Genomic DNA, 21,525 nt, shown 5'->3' with positions numbered 1-21,525 from the left:
CACCCAGTACAACTGGAGCCGGCCGATGGAGCAACGAGGGAGTGCTGCAGTGAATAACGGTGCAGGGGTCTGCGGTTAGTAACGTTCACCTCGAAGCAGAGGACTGTGTGCAGCAAAAACTCCTCAACTTGAAGAAAATCTGACTCCTGCATGAACGGGTGCTTCGTAACCCTGAACAATCGCAACACATTATTAAAACATAAAATAAAACACTGTTAGCGTATTTACACATTATTTAGTGCAAGAACTGCATAACGGACAAAATCTAAGACTTTTCTCATTGTTACCACACACTGTGGCATCAGCGATTTTCGTACTAATACACCATCAGATATACATCCTTCTACTTAATTATAGTCAAATGTTGGAAGTGACAAGAGTGGCATTGGTGATGACATATGCATGGAGGATTTTGACTAGTAGTCACCTCAGAGAAAACCTGAGGATAAACTACTGGGTATGAAACCTTCTTGAAAAGGTAGATTTTAAGAAAAAGAAAATTACATTACACATCATATATTTAGTTTTCAATGGAGTTTAGAAGGAGCCAGGGCAAGCCAAGCTGTTTTCTGAAGCGACAATTCACAAATGTCTTGTAAACACCTCACATGTAGGCTATTACTAGACGCTACATTGTACTGGTGTTCCCTAAACGCTTTACATGCTGTCATTCGATGTTAGCTGGCCGCATGCAACTTAAGACAGGTGTGTGGCCCTAATTTTTTTGTTTTTTTAAAGAGTGAAATAAGGTGTTGTCATTTAAGATTTACCGAAGATGAAGCAAAGAGATTTTATCTGTACTGCCCAGCCGCCCCGGTGGCTCATTGACAAACTCCTGCGTTAACGTAGAAAGCGTGTTGGTGTGGATTCAGCCTGGGTATCTAAAATTGGTCCTAAACAACAAGGCATTTTTTTGATAGTTGATGATAATAGAAGCAATTTGGTCGGTGCCATAAAAGTATCAAAATTCAATAGCCAGCCCAACTTATTATACTCATGACTAAAATCAAAATTTTTACATTATATTGCTTTGATGTTTTCTAGGTCTTGTGTAGTTGTTTACTCGACATACGGTTTTTTTTTTTTGGTTTTTTTTTTGGTGAATTAAGCAAGATTTTTTTCAAAGTTTATATTCCGGAAGCAGCATGTGACTAAAATATATTTACATATTATTATCAATATATTATTTTTGGTATGACAGCAAAAACTGAGGATATTGTCTGATATTGTCCAACTGGGAACTGATCTTGATTTCTAACTGTACTACCCTTAAACACCAGCGTAATTGGAACAACCTGCTGGTGATCCATGTCCCGAGTGGTGCTCAGCATTTTCACCAGCCATATGGATGTTTGGACAGATGACTGTCTATTGATCTTTCACCCGGCAGAGGAAAGCGAATGGCACCGATCAAACATCGATTGGGTTACATCACATGTCCAGTTACATACGAGTTCACCCTGTCATGTCCTTCAAGTCTGCGGCAGCATCTCACTCAAACAGCCCTTCGACTGAGAGGCCATTGTGACGAACGTCGCACTTCTAATTATAAAAAAGAAGCCAAAGGTCGTGTCATGAAGAATCTGAAATGTGCTGCAGCTGGATGGTAAGGAGGTGATAAAAAGAAGATAAGGAGAGGGGCCTCAGGAAGACACGTGGGCAGCTGAAACTGAAACAAATTCCTTTCAGGATAATTCAAACTAATCAAATGGAACAGCTTTATTTTATCCTTCTGAACTTCTTGTGTGAAGTTTGCCTCTATTATGTTTACAGACAAGACATGGGAAACTTTTCAGTGACCTCAAACTAAACTAAAATAACCAAAAGCACTGAAATGGATTATTTTCCATGAACTCGAATAACCTCATGTTCACCTCAGCTCAGAGATATTGAGAAGCAGATGGAAACTGACCAAAGCCAACTGCACCCCAGCCTTTCTCTGATGATACCCCCACCCACTTGACCGCAGCGCGACCTCTCACTCTTTATTCTGGATGACTTCCTCTTAATCGATCTCGTTTCTCTAAACACTTCAACTCAACCATGTAACTATAGAGATGGCTAGATCAAAACAGGTTCAAAGACGAGGAGGAGGAGGAGGAGGAAGAGGAGGAGGAGGAGAAGAAGGGGAGGAGATGAGAGAGAGGCAGATAAACACAGCACTGACAGACACAAACACAGTCAGAGAGATCTGAAAGTGCCAGACTACATCTGCAGCATTGTGGTCTTCCCTCTTGTACAGACAAACTTTACCCCCTAGCCAAAGCAGAGATAGATGTGGTCCAGACGCACAAACTAAAAATGGCTTTGTAGAGCTGAGTCTGCATTTTACCCTGCTGTCTTCCGTCATATGTACTAAAAGTTTCTGTTGGCAACATTTTTATTACGAGTTATTTGACACATTGGAACAGTGTTTTTAGATTTGAATTATAATTACTGGACACCGAGACTCAGTGCCTAGCTGAAACTAATAGTCTTAATATTTTGCAAGAAATTCTCCATCATAGAGATGGTTTCCACTTTTTGTGTATAATATACTGGTAATTAAAACTGCAAGCAGTGATCTGCGGGCCCTCGCGCGCTGCACGTCGGGGATCCAGCGGGTCGGGGCCGCCGGCTCCCCGACGTGCAGCACGCCAAGGTCCGCATATTTCCGCTTGCAGTTTTAATTTTTTTTCTCGATCTCATTCCTTATTCTTCTTTATAAAAAAAAAAAAAGGAAAAAAAAAAAGGCTTTTTTTTCGCGGCTTTAACATCTTTAAAAATTCATGAAAGTTGGTGCCTGACGCAAGTTTCGTGAGGTTTGGAGCATCGTTTGACCTTAAACATCAACTTCCTGTGTCACGCCGAAACATCCAACTTAGCCGCATCGCTCTGGCTATACTATAAACTATATACTCTTTACTATATACTCTATACAAAAAAATATTTTGGGTCACTTTTTGGACGTATGACTTTTTCTGAATATTTCAGACGATATAGTATGACTTTTTTGTATCATATTTTGGACGATATACTTTGAATATTTTTGTATCACTTTTTGGAGTATGACCTTTTTCTGAACTTTTTCTGAACATGCATGCCTCAAGTTGATTCTCACTGTGAGGAGGCAACTCCTCTAACCAGTGCACAATGAAAAAAAAAAAGTGTCTTTTGGAAAAAAAAATTTTTTGAGTTTTGTATTTGTATTTGGTATTAGTATGACTCCATGTTCAAACCCGAACGCGTGTGGCTTACCCTTAGAGGGACTCGCCTTTGGAGGTCTCACCCTCCATGAACCATGTGGCTTACCCTTCGAGGGACTCGCTCTCCGTGAACCGTGTGGCTTATTAAGGGGACTAACTCCTGGGAAGGTTAGCACTGCTGCCTCATGACTAGAAGGTTTGGGGTTCGAGTCCCCCCCCCCCTTAAATAAGTCAGTTTCGACTTTGAAAATGCCGGTAATTTCTTGTACATGCCATAACATGACTTTTGGTTCACTTTTTGGCCACCACGCCACGGGCACACCGATCGACGAAAACAAATTATTTTGATAATTTTTAATTCCAAACATGTTCAGAGGGCACAGACTAAATTTCAAGTCGGTCTGACAAAATCTGTAGGAGGAGTTTGTTAAAGTACAACATGTGTGAATCGCCAAAAATGCCAACTAAATTCACCAAGGTTGCTATTAATGGTTCAAATTCCACCTTGGCCTGTTGATGGCGATTCAACTTTTAGTGAAGCTGAAACGTTTGGAGAAATTTAAAAAGTTTTGCATCCACTACACATTACAGGAAGATATTTAATATCACTGCAGACCCCCCTGAAAACACGTATATCTACTATCCAAAGAATGCCTGCGGCAATTTTAACTTTCAGGAGTTTTGGAATATGACAAAGCCGCCAAAAATGTAGTTGTTTACGGAGAATCATAATAATCGCTTGAATAAGAATAGGGCTTTCGCACCTTTGGTGCTCGAGCCCTAATAAGTATACGTTTTGGCAGGAAAAAAAAGCAACAGAAACTCTGTATCGGTTACTTCTCTTTTTGTTGCACAATGCCACAGATGGTTTTATCAGTATTGTAAAATAAATGCTAAAAAATATCTGCAGATTTTGTGGCAGTCTCTTTAAAACAAAACAGTGCTCTCGATTACCAGACTTATCACACGGTAAGCTGACTAATGTCAACATGAGAGGAGCCAGTGAGACTGAACACGACAAACACGTAAACACAGAAAGAGGGAGGCAACTTGTCTTTTGTGCAAATGGTGCCAAAACACTGAAACCAAGTTCAACTGCTATATTTCCCTCCACAGAGTTCAAGGAAGTGAAGAGAAGGAAGTAAATTGCTGATTATTGGAAAAACATTAGTTCTGTCCAGTTAAAGTCAAAACCTTCATACTCTCAGTGCACTGTTGGATAAGGACACCGGCACAGACAAACTCTTACAACATAATTTATGTGTTGCAAGAAATAAAAAGTAGTGGGCAGGTCACATAATTAAATAATTGTTCGGACCAGACCAAAGTCGTTTACGTTTCTTACCAGGTTTGAAGCAGATGCCTCAGCGAATGACAGTCCTCTGGGGATGATGAGGATGTGGTCTTGCTCTTTACTGACTCGGCCCTAGCAGAAGAAAAAAGTCAAACGTCATTTTTTTGTTTCAGAATAGAATCGACTATTGAAAAAAAGAAAAAAAAAAGAAAATTAGGCCTGAGTAAAAAAAAATGCAACACAATTTGGACAGAATAAATAGTAGTTCAAATATATTTACTAAAACTGATGGAACTTTTTCTACGTCGCACTAATGTAAATTTTATATATAGCATAAAATGCGATGTAATGCATTGTGGGATTATTACGGAAACTAATACGGAGACAAAATAGTAGACAGTGAAAATAGTGCTGGATACTAAAATGGGAAAATGTTTCAATGTATTTGTGCTCTCGCTGCGACGTCTTACTGTGATGTACGAGTTGGCGAAGTGCGCCCAGCTGAACAGGTCCACCAGTCTGTAGAGGCTGGCCAGTTTACAGCGCGTCATCTTCTCCCCTTTCACCATAGTGGTCGACTCCACTCCGTACATGTCGTTGATGGGAGTGACCATCCCCAGACCTAAATAATCATGGAAGATCAGAGTTAAATCAAAGAGAGAAAAAAACGTACATTAAAAACGCTGTTTGCGGATCAGGTGGTATTCCTCGGGATCAGGCAGCTGTATCCAACATCTGATTTTCTATCTAAGGATGTATCTGACACATCTGTCACCACATTGGACTCCTAATTTACACAGTGAGGCGATGCAAACAATACTCCATCCTTTAGTACTTTGTTTGACACCTTCTCATTACGAGTACATTTTAGGGAAGACCTAAAATTAACTGCCATTATCGTCGTCGACGTGTAATTCAGCATCAGTTGTGCATTCCAGCGCTGTGATTGGAAGCAGACTTCACATATGGACTCCTGGACAGAACTCACGAAGGATCAAAACCCGAGGAAATATGCACGGCTCTTCCGGAGTCTGGGGTTTGGTCGTCTAAGAGTATTTATGCCCTTCAGCACACAAAGCTCATGTTTGGGTATGAATCTCCTGTTTTCCAATTTTGAGGCTGTGTTTTTGTTTTTCAGGGCAGTTCAAAGTGGTTGCACCCTGGGCATCGGGTGGCATGTTTGGCTGGATGTTAGTGTCTGGCTGTCCGGCGTAACGGGCTGCAGCACAGTAAGCACTCACTGAGGGGGGAAGTGCTGAAGCCGGCCACGGAGCTGGCCATGAAGAAGTCTGCGATCTGCCGGAGAGCCAGCAGGCCAGTGGGGTTGTTCCCTTTTCGCTGCTGCTCCTGGATCAGACTCTCCAACTCCTCCTTGAAAGCCTGACAGAGAAGAAGACAAAGAAAATGTGTCAAGAACTACAGATCTGAAATTGACCTCAATGTAAAAGGAATAAGCACATTAAGAAGGCTATTTGAGCACGTTATCAAGCAAAATTAACATCTCTTTACAAATATCTGTATGCTGCACATGAATATCAAATCTTCCAGGACTTTACTTTGAGCTCATGATAGGATGCTTTGATCGGGAGTTCTGCAGCTTAAATAGTAAAGAAGACAAATTCATTTCACTTTGAAGATGGAGCTTCAGGTACATTAGTAATCTCAAACTGTAGCGAAATCATAAAAACGTAAAAGACTCGGAAAGGGGATGGCGAGACAGATGAAAGTGGGAGGGAGGAGAAAGCAGAGGATTAATGGTAGCAGAAATGAAAGTGCGAAAACATGTGGGAACGTTAAGAGGGACAGAAGAGTGGGAGTAAAGACGGGAAGATCGAGGGAGATGTGTTAATCGCAGATTAGACCACATGCTTGGGTGTCAATCTGAATCATCCTAAAGGCGCTCTATGAAGCTGCGCTCTGATTGGCTAGCCCCTCAACAAGCTGTGTCAGGGTTGGCCGTATGGCTGGCTCACAGCTTGCGTTATGATTGGCTGCTGGCTGCGACTGGGAGAGAGTGTACGCATGTCTAATCCTCATGTTCAGACTACAGTCATCTTATGAATCCGCAGACACAGTATACAACAATCTCTTATGCAAGACCACACATACACACAGGTGACATCATATACAGTACTGGGTGATTGTATGCTTTCATTTTCCCTCAGAGCGAATGTTCCTCTTATAGCGGCAGCTCATGAACCAAAAGCTCAAAACAGCAATCGCAGGATTTCTCAGTGAACATGAAAATCACAACTGAGAGCATCACAGTCTGTCTGACGTGTTTGAACTGCAGACGGGCTTCATTCATACAGATACCTTCAGACTGAGGCTGCAGCGAGTAAGAACAGTTGAGGCACGACACGCATCCCCTGATGATCTTAATAAGGCTGTTAACCGCTCAGGATGCACATTCTCCTTCTCCACCTGCTTATGTAATTAAAGCGGTGACCAGTACAAAGGATTTCAAACTGTAGACCCAATCAGACACACATTATATACCGTATACTGTATGTAGTGCATGTTTACAGAAGTTATAGTCCCAACATTTGTGGGTTTAAGATGTATTGAATCGATCTCGTCAGCCAGAAAAATTGGTGTTTTTTTTTTTTATTGTTATTTGGTTTCTGCAATACAACCTGTAACTATGACGACCCGTCAAATGGTTGCTCAGACAGAACCATCTCAGAAGTCGTCTTTGGAAACTGTTTTAGAAAAGAGTAGGTACTTTGAAAAAAATACTTGGTAAGTGATCACATCAATCGTGTCCATCACCGACAAAACTTCAAAGAATCAGATCATTGTTGTCTTTGAACAAACAGTTGCTTCTCGCCGTCATCACAACTAAACCTGCCAGTAGGTCCTCAAAAAACGCCGATGGGTCTGAACCACTGTGGTTCAGCCACACACACTTTACTGGAGGACTGATAAGATGGAGTCTTGCATGATCTCGTGAATCCAGCCTCGCAAGGTAACCTTGTAGCAAACCAGGTCATTTAAATTAGCCCGGCTCCGCCCACCTATAGCTCACAGCGTCAGTCTTCCAGCGATTATACTCTGGAAACCCTGTATATATGGAGGTTTGCTCAGCCACTATAGAAGGTTTGGACCAATCAGGGACCAGCGGGGTGATGTTGAAGTCAAGCGTTTGGTTTTACATGTTCAACAATAGAGGTGGGGGAGTTTTGTTGCACAACAATCAAATAGAGGTCAAAGCTGATTGGTTAAAGGCTCCTTCAACTGTTTAAAAAAATGTACGCGACGTCAGCGCCCCTTTGGATGCAATGACTGGAAACAATCTCCAATAGAGCATGACCAGACCCTGTCTATTCATGCCGTGAATTTGGGTCTGCTAATAGCAGGCTACATTCAAATAGCCCTCCAGATAAAGTTGACACCTGTGTATCAGCTAAGGAATCAATAATAAAAGACAAAATGTTCAAAATGTGTGAAAACGAGCAACAAACTGGAGGCGAGTGACAATAAACTTTAAAGCTGAGTGGAGTTGTCTCTGGTTAATTAGTTATTCTCTACATTGTCAACATAGCACACAGGAGAAGTATTGTTGCCATGGTTGATGTTAAATATATATCGCTTTTGCACAGATATTGACTCAGAATCACCCCTCGAGAGCACTTTCTGACTTCATGTCATCCATCTGGTTCACTTTTATATCTCCGATCATGAACTAATTCATTAAAATCCCATTGGGAAGTATGGACATCCTGTCGGTACACAACGTTTCTGTCTGCTACTGCTTAAGGCTTCTATCATTTGACAAAATGAGTACACCACTGCCTGTTTTGGTCCAAAGTACTTTCCTCTCATTTCATTTGGTCTTGGCTCTGAGACATCTTCACCTCATCATTGACTTAAATGACAATTCCTGACATACTGTGAGTCCACTTTAAATTTCCTGGTGGAAATTTAACAGCAGTGACGGACACCTGCGGCAAAACTTGCAGAGAGTGAGAGCGAAAATAGGCCATGACACCGTTTCCACACGATGACACCTCGAGCAGGGCAACATCCAACATTCATGCTTTCATTTCATCTCGGTGCTTATGCAACCATCAACATACTCCCAGTGGAGCAGCATCAATGCTAAAAAAACCCATTTCTGACACTTAACTTCCCTTTTTCTTTGCCACCCCCCTTGCGGGTGTGTTTTGTTGGAACTGGAGCAACCCCCCTCCCCCGTGTGTGTCAGGACATATACAGTCCCGGAGCACTGCTGGTTCTGAGCCCCGGCCAGACATTCCTCCATCCCTGGTGGTGAGGTTGCTGTGGTAACCGGTCGTTTGCGGATGTCTGACAGCGGTGGGTCAGGGCTTTTTTGTTTCAAGTTGTTGTTGTTGTTGTGCTTCGGAGCCTGTTGTGTCATCAAACTGACATTAGATCCACGGCCCTAAAGGCCCAGTTTGTTGGAGCCGGAGCACGGACACTTGTCATTCAGGCAGATTCTGTGGCGACAAAGCTCTTTGTTTTTAGTCTGTGCTGGAGAATTCTCACTACTCCGGCATACTGGTACGGCAAAATGACAACAGACATGAATTAAAAATCTCATCAGTTGGTACAAATTAAACATGCACAAATGAATTGGCCACTTGGGATCAGCAGTGCAAGCTGTGACGCTGACACCGATATGGCAAACAGGCTTATTTAAACACCCAGAGGACACAAACAAAACATTGGTATGCATTAGGAGTTGTGTTTCAGGACATTTCATGATGATAAGTCAAATATTTTTCTCTTTTTTTTTTTTATTGTTTTTGGTCTTCACTGAGTACTCAAGGAGATACGAGGCTCGTTAGCAGCTGAATCCTCCACTACGTTCAACAGCTCGCAAACAGCTGCCTGCAAACTGAAAACATAGCAGTGAAATCAGTGATGCTGAACCAAAACAGTCAAGTTGAAGGCTCGTAAAACCAAAGAAATGAGCTGAAAAGGTCCAGAGCAAAGTGCAATTATAGAATTGGGTGACGATTCTCCATTGTTAATATAAAAATAGATTACAGCCACTTTAAATTCATTCATTGTTTGTTGTAACTCCCGACACGCGCAGATTGAACTGTGAAAACATAACCTTCAGACAGCACACATGAACAATGGACTTGCAGTTATTTTGGAGGGAAAACTAAAAAGCACACAAGGAGCATAACAAAAATACACACATCAAGAAACACATGCCCACACCAGCAGGCATCTGCTCTACAATTTGTGTGTATTCCCAAAAAAGATTATGACAGCAGGGATTTGATTCCCATCATCTAAACAGATTAATACAGGGACCTAAAGTGGATCGTATCATTGATATTTCCACAAAACCCCCACATCTGCAGCAATGAAAACAACATCACATTGTGAGTGTTTTTTTTTTTTTTTTTTAGCTTCTGTTGCACGACTGCTCACCCTTTAATCACGACATCCATTTGACCCAGAGAGAGGAATTCAGGTAAACCTAAAAATAGAGGTTTCATCATTACAGTTACAGTGCGTTCACCTCTGGAGTGGAAAATTACCCAAATATCCATCCTCTACCCCGCCACAATAAAATCCCTGACAGATAACCAGGCCAAGCAGGTTTCTACACTTAGTGGAGAAAAAAAGATGATCTAATCAGAGAAATGGGGAAGTGTTTCTGTGACTGCTCTGAAATGGCAAAAGCTAATCTTTCAAAATGGAAATGCAGCGGTCTTGAAAGTATTAAGTCAACGCGCAGATTGGAGCTCAGCCAGCTCTTCTGTGGAAAAGTCCAAATCTGAAAGTGGAGAAACTACTTGTATAAAGTAAAAAAAATAGTTCAGTTTGAAAAATCCAACGCTCGTCCATCTGAACACATAAGAGGTCTTTATTTCATTACTTGAATGGTTCTTGGAGAAAATATTGTCTTTTGATTGCTTATGCAGGACAGTCTGGGTCATCTAGAGACAAACTGCACTGCCAGGATTCATGCCAAAGTACTTTCTCACTACTTCATTTTCAGTAGTTGGTGAACAAAATTCATTTTCACATGCATATTGTAGATCATCTGAGTCACATTCTCCAAAACACGACAAAAACTTTTCTCCAGACTCTTATAGTCTTCCAAGAGCTTGGTGTCATCAGACTTGCAGAGAGTTTCCTTTTGTTAAAATTCCATTGTTTCTGCTGAAAGTATTGTTGCAGACACAGGTGACACTTAAATCCTTTGCACGTCATCCTGTGGGAATGAAAGACGGGACATTTTATGACTACGTTGGAGCGAAGCCAATCCTGCACGTCTGTGCTTGTGGCCTCCTCAAAGAAACCAGTCTCGCTCCGATTGTTTCAGCATGGCCTTTAACTCGTCGCGTCCTCATGGATATGAATTATGGTTTGCGATGACTCACTGCAACACAGTTTAATTAAGTGAATTAAAAAAAGTCTGGTTAATGTTAAGGTTTACGCAGCAAACCAAAGCTTCAAAACAACAGTCACAGGTAGCCTGCATTGGACAAATACTAAACTAGGCTTCAGCAGCTGAATATCAAATATCAAGTACTGTTTTCTAATAACCAAGAACATTGTGTTTTGGGGTCATTTCCTGAAGCAGGTAAGGATTACGCTCTCACTCCTACAATATTTCACCTGAAAGAACAGAGTGACCTGCATTTTTAGGTATCTTGGTGGTAAACTGAATTCATCTTCTTTGGCCACATAAATAAAAACAAATAGGAGTAACTGCAGACTCTGAATAAAACTCCTCAGACATATTTAGAGTGAAAAGACAGATAAAAGGCATACACACGCACACAAACACAGATTTGTGCAGCTATCCGTGTTAGGACAATACAGTGACTTCCATTCATTGTGGACACCCGAACCCAAACCCTAACCCTGAACCTAACCATAATGTATTCATGCCTAACCTTAACCTCAACCCACACCGAACACCTGACCTTCACGAGGACCTTGGAAATGATGGTTTGAAACCCTCAAACAGAACATCTGAAGTGGTGTGTGAAAGTGTTTACTGGCCAAAATGTCCAAACTCCTCACAAAGATAGTTGGACAAGTACGCGCACACACACAAACACGCGCACACACAGGCCAGGTGACGCCTGTAATTTCAGACAGATCCTCCCCAGTTATGTCAGCACAATGCTGTCCATTCAATCCACCAACGTGACAGTGTTACAAAGTAGAGGAGTGGCTGCCTGCAATCTTGCCAGAGCTATTGATTCCCCCGCCCGCCTTCTAACCTCTGAGTCTGCATCAGGGAAATTGGTGCCCGACTCCAGCTGCAACGTCTCCCTACTCTGCATAAACCCTCTGCCCTTTTTTCTTGGATGATGCACTTGTTCACCTCGACTGAAAGCGCAGGGAAAAGTTGAGCGCAGGAGATTGTTCACACCAGTTGCAATCTTTAAAACTAACAAGAAAAGGTATCAATGTATGCGGACGACTACGAACCGAGTTTGAATTCATATATACATTTGTATGTCAATATAGTGCAGCACAAGGACCTGCAGATAGGGATGCACCAATCCAACTTTCTCTCTCCCGATACCGACCCTGGATCCTTATCTCAAGAGATATGTTGATAAACATAACACCAATCCAATCCCAGTGTTTTGCCGAAATAGAAGATTTGTGTAACGCCAACGCAAGGTGTGGGGTTAGGCAACAGAAGGCCAGGGATAGCTGCAGCATTACAAACTATGACAGGGACACTCAATATCGGCATTGATACCGACAGCATATTGTATTGGTGCATCCCTACTTTTAGATTCACTCATTCAGCAGTTTAAGTGACAAGACATTTTTTAACTTTATTTCTGTCTCTGATTTTTTTAGATATAAAAATCTCGATTTAAGTTGCCAGATGGAGAAAGTTGTGCAAAGCTTGATCTTTTGACTTTAGCTCTCATCTTTTGAGGATGTATGAACTCTTTTCACTATGTTGCTCTCTAATCCTGAGGGTGCTGCTCCACTGCTGAACATTTCTACACCCAAGAGAGATTGTAAAATGCCAAACTGAAACACAGTTGCCAAAACTTTACTATGAGAGGAAAGGTGGTGGTTTTAAAAAAAGAGTTTCTGGAGTGACTTCAACCACTAATGTTCTATCAGATGAGACCTTCAGGACTTTAAAAACGAAAAAGGGAAAACATAATAGAGAGCAGTCGTGACATTTGCCTCACAGGAGGCGGTTTCTCAGCAGAACCCACCAGAGCTCCATAAATTATCCACTTGTGTTTTCTGGAAAGTGTGTGTGTGCACTTCCTTTTGAAAACCACAGGACGAGTGCAAATGAGGCTGAGTAAATTTACCACCTGGCATCAGTAAATCATTTTTATGGGTGATGAACCAAGTGTGCCACAAGCTGGGGAAAGGAGAGGAAAAAGTAATAGCACAGAAGAAAGCAAGATGAGCAAAGATGCTGAAAATAGAAGCAGCATTTGGGAGTGCAACTCAAATTCAATTTGATCTGACTTAATCTCATGCTCCTGATGGTTTCTGACCTTTTGGACTTTTCCAGAGTCAAACCGGGTCACAGCAACCTAGTTCCCAGCAGTTGGAGAGAAACGTGGGGTTTTACCGCAGAATTTAACACTTACAAATTAATACCAGGATTTACCAAACCTCATGAGACTTGAATTTTACAGACAAAATTTGCACCAAAGATCCCTCTTGAAAACAGCCTCAGAGTGCCTCACACACCACCTCAAGGCAAATTTTGATCTTTGCACGTCATACAAGGCTCTCTTTATGTTCACTGATATAATCATCAAAACTCTCATGAAAGATCCCTCCCTTCCTTCTCGTTCTTCCCTCCTCATGACTTTAAATAATGAAATAAATGTAATATCTGAACGAAAACAGATTGGCACATCACTCAACTAGAAGTTCAGGGAAAAATAATGCTCCCCTGTTTGTCTCAAGGATGGAAATACCCACATTTTTAAAAAGGAACTTGCCTTAATTAACTTGCCTTGTTAATATCATTGACAACATCCATATTTCTATAAGTGAGATTGAACAAATTCATTTTTTAGGCTGAAGGTGCGATTGATATTTATGCCTATAAATGCAGCATGGGGTTGTTCAGATAACTGGATTAAGAACTGGCGGTGAGCATGTTTTTGTTTCATGTTTTATGTGCATTCAATCCGTGCGTTCATTTTTTTTTTCCTCTCTCTCGTCTGCATACAAGTAGTGTAAGTGTCCACAGTGTTGTACACGTAGATCGGTGTGTTAAAACAAACAATGAAATGGTTAAAAGTTTAACTGCAGCCTTTAAAGTTCAGCGCAGCTGCATGAATGGGGCGAGTGGATGAAGCCAGCTGAGTGATTCAGTCCCGCCTGGTCTATATTGGTTCGACTTTAAATACAAACCTGCCATCTGAGCAAGAGAAACATGTAATCTGGAGCTGCCACTAGACTCATAACACTGGAATGAAAACAAACAGAGAGGCGAGAGAGAAGTGGAAGAGGCAAGGAAGAAATTATGAGGCACGTGAGTGGATATCCAGCTGGTGACACGCTTTGTTGTTGTTGGAGCTGAATATGAGAGCGCAAACGCATACAAATGGAGAAAGTAATGGAGAAAATGCCACGTCCAGCTGGTGTCACACACGTGTTGCTGGTGTTGGATATGACTGGAGCTGAATATGACTAAAGCAACACTGAGAGTCCAACTGGTTTTATGCAAGAGCTGCAAACACTACGCGAGCCAGAGGGGAGCCACCTGTCACTCCTGACTGAGAGCTGCTTGGCTCACGTTCAAAACCACGGTGAGTGGGAGCAATATACAAAACATTGCGTGACCATGAGTATCAGACACGGGCAGAGCAACAGGTAGACACAAACAGTGTGAAGCAGTTTGTCAATAATGACGGTGTGTGACGATATGTCGTTGAAATAACAGTTATTACAAGTGAAAAAAGGAGCCTTTGAAAGTTGACACCAAAGGCATTTGGTCTAAAAGAGATAAATAAGAGCACGAAATTATAATTTAAGCACAAAAATACATTTGTTTGGCAGCAGATTAAGCTGGAAAAACAACACTGATGAATTATCGCAGGTTGTGTTCCAAGAAACACCACAAGAAGACGAATCAAAGCAGCCATAGCAAAGTATATATACGCACACAACATCTTTTAGAGCAGAACCCTTAAAGGTACCACATTGTGTAATTCAGGTTTCTATTTCTGTTTTAAATGTAAAGTAGGTCTAGATGCTTTATAAATACAGCGAAAGTGTCAAAATGCTGAGTCCACAGAGACAACGCACACAGCCTATATTAGGCCACTGTGCTTTTTGGACGAGCGGTTTGGACTTCCAGTAAGTTTGTGATGTCACAAACTCACACGGATGTCATACGTCCTCCCTCAACACGTGCCACTGTCCAACCTTTTATGCAGAGGAGCGCTCATTCTGTCACAAAGCTAACAAACGAGACTAAACCAAACCTGTGGTTGACCTGGTCGTGTGTCACTCAAAAAAGAGCCAGCCAATCAGAAAGCAGGGTCATTGATATCAAGGTGCCGAAAAGACATCGACACAGAAATGCTTTTTCTTGGCAAAGCTCCAGAGATGCTTCAGTGAGGAGATGTAAAACTATATTAAGATGTTTTTGGTACTTATAACCACAAAAATAAAATTACACACATCAACACTAGCAAATAAAACGTCAGAAAAGAGTAGAATATGGGACCTTTAAATGTTATCACTCATTTGCTCATCCATTACTGTACTTGCGGTTCACTCTCTCTCACACACACATCCACCAACAGAGTATCAAGTGGAAACCTGCATCAGCAGCACTATGCCTCTGCCCTCCCAGACATCTGGCACAAAAACACAGCATGCCAAGAAAACCACACTGTGCATGTGCAGAATGCGGATCACATTTAAAGCTTAAAAAAGGAACGGGCCAAACCACAGAGCAGCTACTACCAAATATCAGCCGCACACACACTTCCAGGCTTGTATTACTCCACATGTGAGGTCCACTTCTAACTTTACCTTTAGCCTAACTTTAACGTCGCCATAAATCTGTCCCGGTTGACTCTCTAACCTCCACTCTGTACATGTGACTTTAAAGTAATTCAGAGTACAAAAACATATAAACACATACACACACCTTGCACCTCCATCCCACTGTAAACAGAGAGGAGCACTCCAGTGAGAGACCGGCCTTGGGTCAACAGCGCAGAGCAAATATTCCTTGTGTCAGCTGAAAGGCCGGGGGCCGTGTTGTAAAGTCTCCACACGGGGTGATGAAACTGTTCAAAGGGCGAAACAGGACAACATTGTGTCGCCTTTGCATCTACCAGTAAATGAGCAGAATGTGGGTGTTATGATCCGAGATTGGTGTCAAGTTACTTCTGGGAATCCAAATGGAGTCAAAAAGGAGACAAGCCAATCCAGATGCTGGCACATATTCATTTGGAAAACATAAATAAAAGGGGGTTGATATCATTCTCGGTTACTCTGGAGTTTTTTTTTTTAAGTTCTATCACAATCTTTGCACTGCATCATGATCCTGGCACGGGTTGCAGCCGGCAATAAACCTACAGCACAGATAAGATATCCCAATCCGTTATACTCTACTGGATCATGAGCACTGAAATAATTACGATGTGTGATTGCCAAGGGGCTCAAGCCTCGAACTGTTCATCCGGCACTTGGCTAGAAGAGCAACAGTAATAAAGTAACAGTAATCCAGACCTCCAGGGAAAGAAAATCAAACAACATTACTTGTGTTGGCTGAAACTTGCCCTGTGCTCACGGAGTTGTTTACTTCAACAGGACCTGACCTAACATGAGCGCCGCCGGCCTGCAGGGCACTTGGAGAGCTTCAACAGTAATCCTGAGCGAGGGTGTGGTAGCGGGTGGCTACATTAGGGTTTTAGCGGGCCGCTGGCTGTTGTGATCCTGTGGTCAGTGTCACAATATCAACGCAAGCACGAACAGATATGTAACATTTAATGCCCTCACTGCTGTAACTTCTTTTGAAATCACTTGATTAAGGAATAGCAACTGACAGAAAGAGAAAATGGGAACCGATTACACAAACTATTAGTCAGTGAGGTGAAAAGTTTGATTCTTGCAGCAAGTTCTCCATTCAGTCTTCTGTTATCTTGACAAATGTGGTTTGCATAGCGTTACTCCCAACTTTGTTTTTGGCAACAAACAAAAAAAATGGACTAAGGTCATTTTCCTACCATCCATCTATTCAATAAAACTGTTCAGAGTTATGGGAGGCTGGAGCCTATTCCAACATACATTAAACATGATGTTCACCCTTCACAGGTAGCCAGTATATCAAGGGCCAAAGCAAGGAGAGACAAATGCACTTTACCTCTCTTGTTCATATTGGCAGGCATGTTTCTAGGTCATCTAAGGTATCAAAAACACAGAGAAAAGCAACACAGACCTGGGCACGACATGCAAATCCCACAAAGAAAGGCCTGAGTCAGTCGTTGGATTCAAATCCGAGTCTTTCACCCTGTAAACTGACCTCACTGCTCCACCCTGCAGCCTATAACTACCTCTGTTATGACATTCATATGGGATCAACATGCTGTACGGACAGCTCTCTGCAGTCAGTCCCATCAGCCTTTCAGCACAATATATGCTCTATCCAATGCACAATATGAATGAGAAAGCACCCTTTCAGATCTCTGCAGTATCTGTGTTGTAAAAAAAAAAAAAAAAAAACATATCTGACTCGGTTTGCTCTCCTTATCAACACGGGTAAAAGGTAGCTTTAGCTGCAACAATTCAACTGTCATCTTCAACAGCCATTTTAGCAGGTCATGAACCGGCACTTGGACCTTTTGTTTTCCTCTGAAAATTGTCCCCCTAGAAAGTAACCGTATATATTTCGGCTATGAAACCTAAAATTGTGACGTCTCCACAAGCTCAATTCATTGAAAGTGACAAGAAAACCAAAATACCACCTTGTTGAATTGGTTGTCAACTCTTGTACGAGTACAAGTCAATATTTCCCGTCTTTGAACTTACGGGGCTCTGTAGTATCTGTGTGACGCGCTTCTTCTGCTCCAGAACGTTGAAGTCCTGCCGGAGGTCGGGCGACATGTTCTTGGCCCTGATGTACTCCGGATCGTTGACGTCGACCCGGTCGAAGTAGCGCTCCTTGGTCCCTCCGCTAGGCGGGGGAGGAGTGGTCACCACCTCCTGATGGCCGTCCGCACTCATGCCTGCTTCACCTCACTCGTCTGCTCTATGGCTGCCGCTCGGACTCTCACCTGAGAAACAGAAAGGTGGACGTGTTAGAATATGTATCATGCCATTTATAAGATAAGCGAGAGAGAAAAAAAAATGATATTCATCACAAAAATAAAACCATTTGTGACGAGAAGATCATCGGTTTTTGCACCTAAAAGGCAAAGTGGTGAGCAGAACAGAGCAGCATAAACTAGGATTCAAACGAAAGCACATGTAACAATGTGGTGTTGAAATGCTGCAGTCATCAGGATGGAAGGCAGAAAGCAGAAATGTCTCATGTTTTACAATCTGTATTTTACTACGTTTAAATATTCCTACCTAAAACAACTACTTTGCAAAGCCTACAATCACGGACACGCACCTGATTTCTCGCAGGTGTTTTACTTCTGTTACAAATCTGTTGTCATTCTCTTAACAAAATATACTTTTTAATATAAGCAGTTACTGACAGTGGTAAGCAAAAGTGCTACATTACTTTGAAAACGAATGGAAAACACCTGGCACAGGCCAATTCAATGTACTGATAGATAAGATGACGTCTTGTCTGTCATCATCAGATGACACCGAGACACACTGTGTGTTCGTCAAACACAAAGGAAAATGACGGCCCTGTTATCGGTGGACCTGAGAGAGGTGCTACTCTTTGACGTAAATAACATCAGAGTTTTTGTTCCATACACATGTTGAGTGACAGGTTAACGCGGCCGCCAGGTCACGCTGACAGCCCGCCCGACAAAGCCTACGAGGAGGAGGGGAGCGGTTCTGTTTGAACATCCAGGCCTTGACCGGTGAGCTGCTTTACTCCCACCTCCCACCGTTCACTCTCGGGTCACCTGGCATGACAACAAGCATTTTACCGGATACAGGAATTGCTACAGTAAAAGCAACAAACGGGAATGACCTTCTTTGTGGTCATGCCAAGGGACACAACCAATAGAGGAAAAACTAAATACTAACAAGAGAAACAAATGAGATCTAGAACATAACCAATAAATCAAATGACAGGAAGAGGCAGAAAAAAAAAGAAGAAAAAAAATAAAACTGCATCTTCCAGGAGCCTTTGCAGCATGTAGCTGCTGTTGTCACAGGGAAGGATAAGCTGCTGGTGTATTAGGAGGAGGCGGGGCTTATGGGATCGCTACCAGATGGTGTCTTGGCTTGGACAGCAGAGGAATGAGGGCGAGCGAGAGAGAGAGAGAGAGAGAGAGAGAGAGAGAGAGAGAGAGCAAGGAAAAGTTTAAGAATGGAATCCCGCTGCTTTCTGACATTAGGAGCACAGCGGCCATCTGACAGCAGGAGGGTCCAAATATAGGGGTTACTCTGCCAGCGCCGCCTCCTCCTCCTCCTCAGTCAACCAGGACGGTGGGCAGCAGGGGTCTGGGGAGGTGACTTGGGTTATGCTGCTAAGCTACCTCATTCAGGTCAAAAGCCACTTAAAAAGACTGTTGAGATTAGCGACACAGCTCAGCGTACAGAGGAGTCACACACAGTTATAAGAAATTCTCCCATATGGGTGCCGTCTTTTTACGGAGTTTTTCCCTCTCATGACCACATATCTCCACTGTGTTACGGTTATACTTTATGTAGTATTGCTGCTGCACTCGACGTCAACGTGCAGGAAAGGGCAGCGACAACATTCAACACATCCTTTCTGAAGTATTACCAACGGCTGATTACACACAGCTTCCCTATTTATTGCCCATTTTGTAGTGCAGCTGATTTATGAGCATTTATTTAACGTTTTCCAGTGAAGCATCTCAACAGGTGGATCTGACTCCCGATTTATTACCACGTTAAAACCACCGATGTGTCTTCTACAAGCAGTCGTGTGTTTAACGTGCTGCTCAGGGTCTGTTACTCGCTTTTTTCCGCCAAAGATTTTGCTATTTGGGAATTTGAACTGGTAATCCTGCAGCAAACCATCCTTTAGGAAATAGCGGAAAAACAACGTCACACCTCTAAAGTGAAGAAAAGACAAAACAACACTTCATTTTTGGATATTGAAATATCCATTTAAACAGCCAGTATTTCCTTTATGCTGTTATCTCCTGAACGCCATAGGGAGCATTGGAAACCTCTCAATCTACCCGATCCCCCTTCTGAAGCTGTGATTTATACAATGGAAATGCATAAAAGCTGTTCCAAAGAAATGCTCTTTAATTGAAGGCAGCTGGACTGAGTTGTGTAACCTGATATTGAATCCATCCTACTGCCTGCACTGGTCTGCTTACTGAGGAGCTGTATACAGGACAGAGTGGGATAAACCAAAGGTCTGAGGCAAGAGCGTAAAATTATGGGTTGGTGATGAAAGGAGGGTTGTGATATACAAAATGAAGGTAGTTAAAAGGCAGATCTGTGCTCTTCTGCTGGAGTTATTTAAAGAAGATGGAGACGCAAAGAGTTAGAAAAGTAAACAAAGTGTTGAATAAATAGAAACTGTTTATGTGACTGACAGCAGAAGAAGCTCGTGCCTGAAAGTTGCTGAATGAGTGGAATTCTACACGGCCGAATGCAACAGCTGTAGCTTCACCAAAATAAAGTCACACCCTCGCCCCGTCACACATCAAATACACCACCCTATCCCTGCTCTGTCACAACTCCAGCAGTCCCCAGCATGAACCCCCCACACCCTCCCCCCATCCCCACCCACACCCCCGCCTCCCTCTATCTCTGTCAATAGATCATTGTCCTCATCCCGAACCATCTCAGTCTGGTCACATCCAGAGAGATCGACGGTTTGGGAGGGTGAAGGGGGATTGCTGTTGGTGGTTGCGTTGTTTGTCTGTGTGTGTGTGTGTGTGTGTGTGTGTGTGTGTGCGCAAATTTTAGACACGCACAATTAATCCGAGTAATAATGAAATCTGATCCTCACGTTACAGCATCAACGTTTATAATTCAAATTTCGTGCTTCGCCGCAGACGCTCACACTTTGTGAATGAAACACATTGAAGCTGCACAACAACGCCAGTTTAGACCGAGTTGAGTTTAGTGACTGACTGGAAATTAGAGACACAAACGCCCTTTAAAAAAAGTATGGCATCGGCGAACAGTCCTGTATTGTCATTGATTTAAGCTCCACCCGTGTGCGGCTGATAGACGAGGCAGGCCGTGTTTAATGAAGGGAACTAGACTGCGACCGCAGCCCGAGGCAAGGTGACCGCAACCTCTCACCCCTGACCTTTAGGGACCTCCTTCCCTCCCTCTCTCCCTCCCTGCCGTGTTCAGCAGACACAAGTCCTCTTCATCTGTGAGCAAGCTGTGCATGAGAACTCTCTCATCTATAAACACTTATTAAAAGAATGCAATAAAACTAATCACTCCTATAAAGCAAACACAGTTCAACGTGTTTTTGGTTACTAGTAACATGATGAATGGAGCGAGTGAAGGACCCGAAAACATTTAGCCTCGGCCTTAACCATCAGGTGAAAACCGCACGACAAATGAAAATATATCAAAGACTCTAGAGGACGCTTTGAGGTCCTGCATAACTGAAAATTATATTTGATATATTAATTATATTTATATTGTTTCATACATATATATTTATATAGTATGTCTGTCTATAGTTTCAACAAAACTTATTAAAACTTTTTTTTACGACAACTACAACTATTGATTATTCTAGCAAATTATTTTTACAATTAATTGTTTATTTATTTGATCTATAAAGTGCCAGAAAACAACAAAACAGCTGTTTCCAGTTTCTACAACCCAAAGTGATGTCTTGAAATTACTCTTAATGTCTGACCAACAGTTTAAACTTTATAATATAAAACAAAAACAAAGCAGCAAATCTTAACAACTAAAAATGAGGAACAGCATTTTACC

General features: G+C 42.3%; 1 protein-coding gene across 6 annotated transcripts in view; it reads right to left on the bottom strand.

Moving 5' to 3' along the window:
• add3a (adducin 3 (gamma) a) overlaps positions 1 to 21,525 on the bottom strand; it is a 105,264-nt gene that overhangs the window by 18,143 nt on the left and 65,596 nt on the right. For all 6 annotated transcript variants that reach the window (XM_069166693.1, XM_069166694.1, XM_069166691.1 and 3 more), the window contains 4 exons: positions 17,473 to 17,717; positions 5,721 to 5,859; positions 4,950 to 5,101; positions 4,531 to 4,611 (listed from right to left, as the gene is read on the bottom strand). In XM_069166693.1, the coding sequence (XP_069022794.1) occupies positions 4,531 to 4,611; positions 4,950 to 5,101; positions 5,721 to 5,859; positions 17,473 to 17,667 (567 nt within the window). In that variant the 5' untranslated portion in view covers positions 17,668 to 17,717. The remainder of the gene's footprint in view (positions 1 to 4,530; positions 4,612 to 4,949; positions 5,102 to 5,720; positions 5,860 to 17,472; positions 17,718 to 21,525) is intronic.

Source organism: Embiotoca jacksoni, unplaced genomic scaffold (assembly GCF_022577435.1).
Source record: "Embiotoca jacksoni isolate LCO1_2020_lvr unplaced genomic scaffold, fEmbJac1.0.p SCAF_4, whole genome shotgun sequence".
NCBI lineage: Eukaryota > Metazoa > Chordata > Actinopteri > Embiotocidae > Embiotoca > Embiotoca jacksoni.
This window is presented reverse-complemented; position numbering and strand designations above follow the sequence as displayed.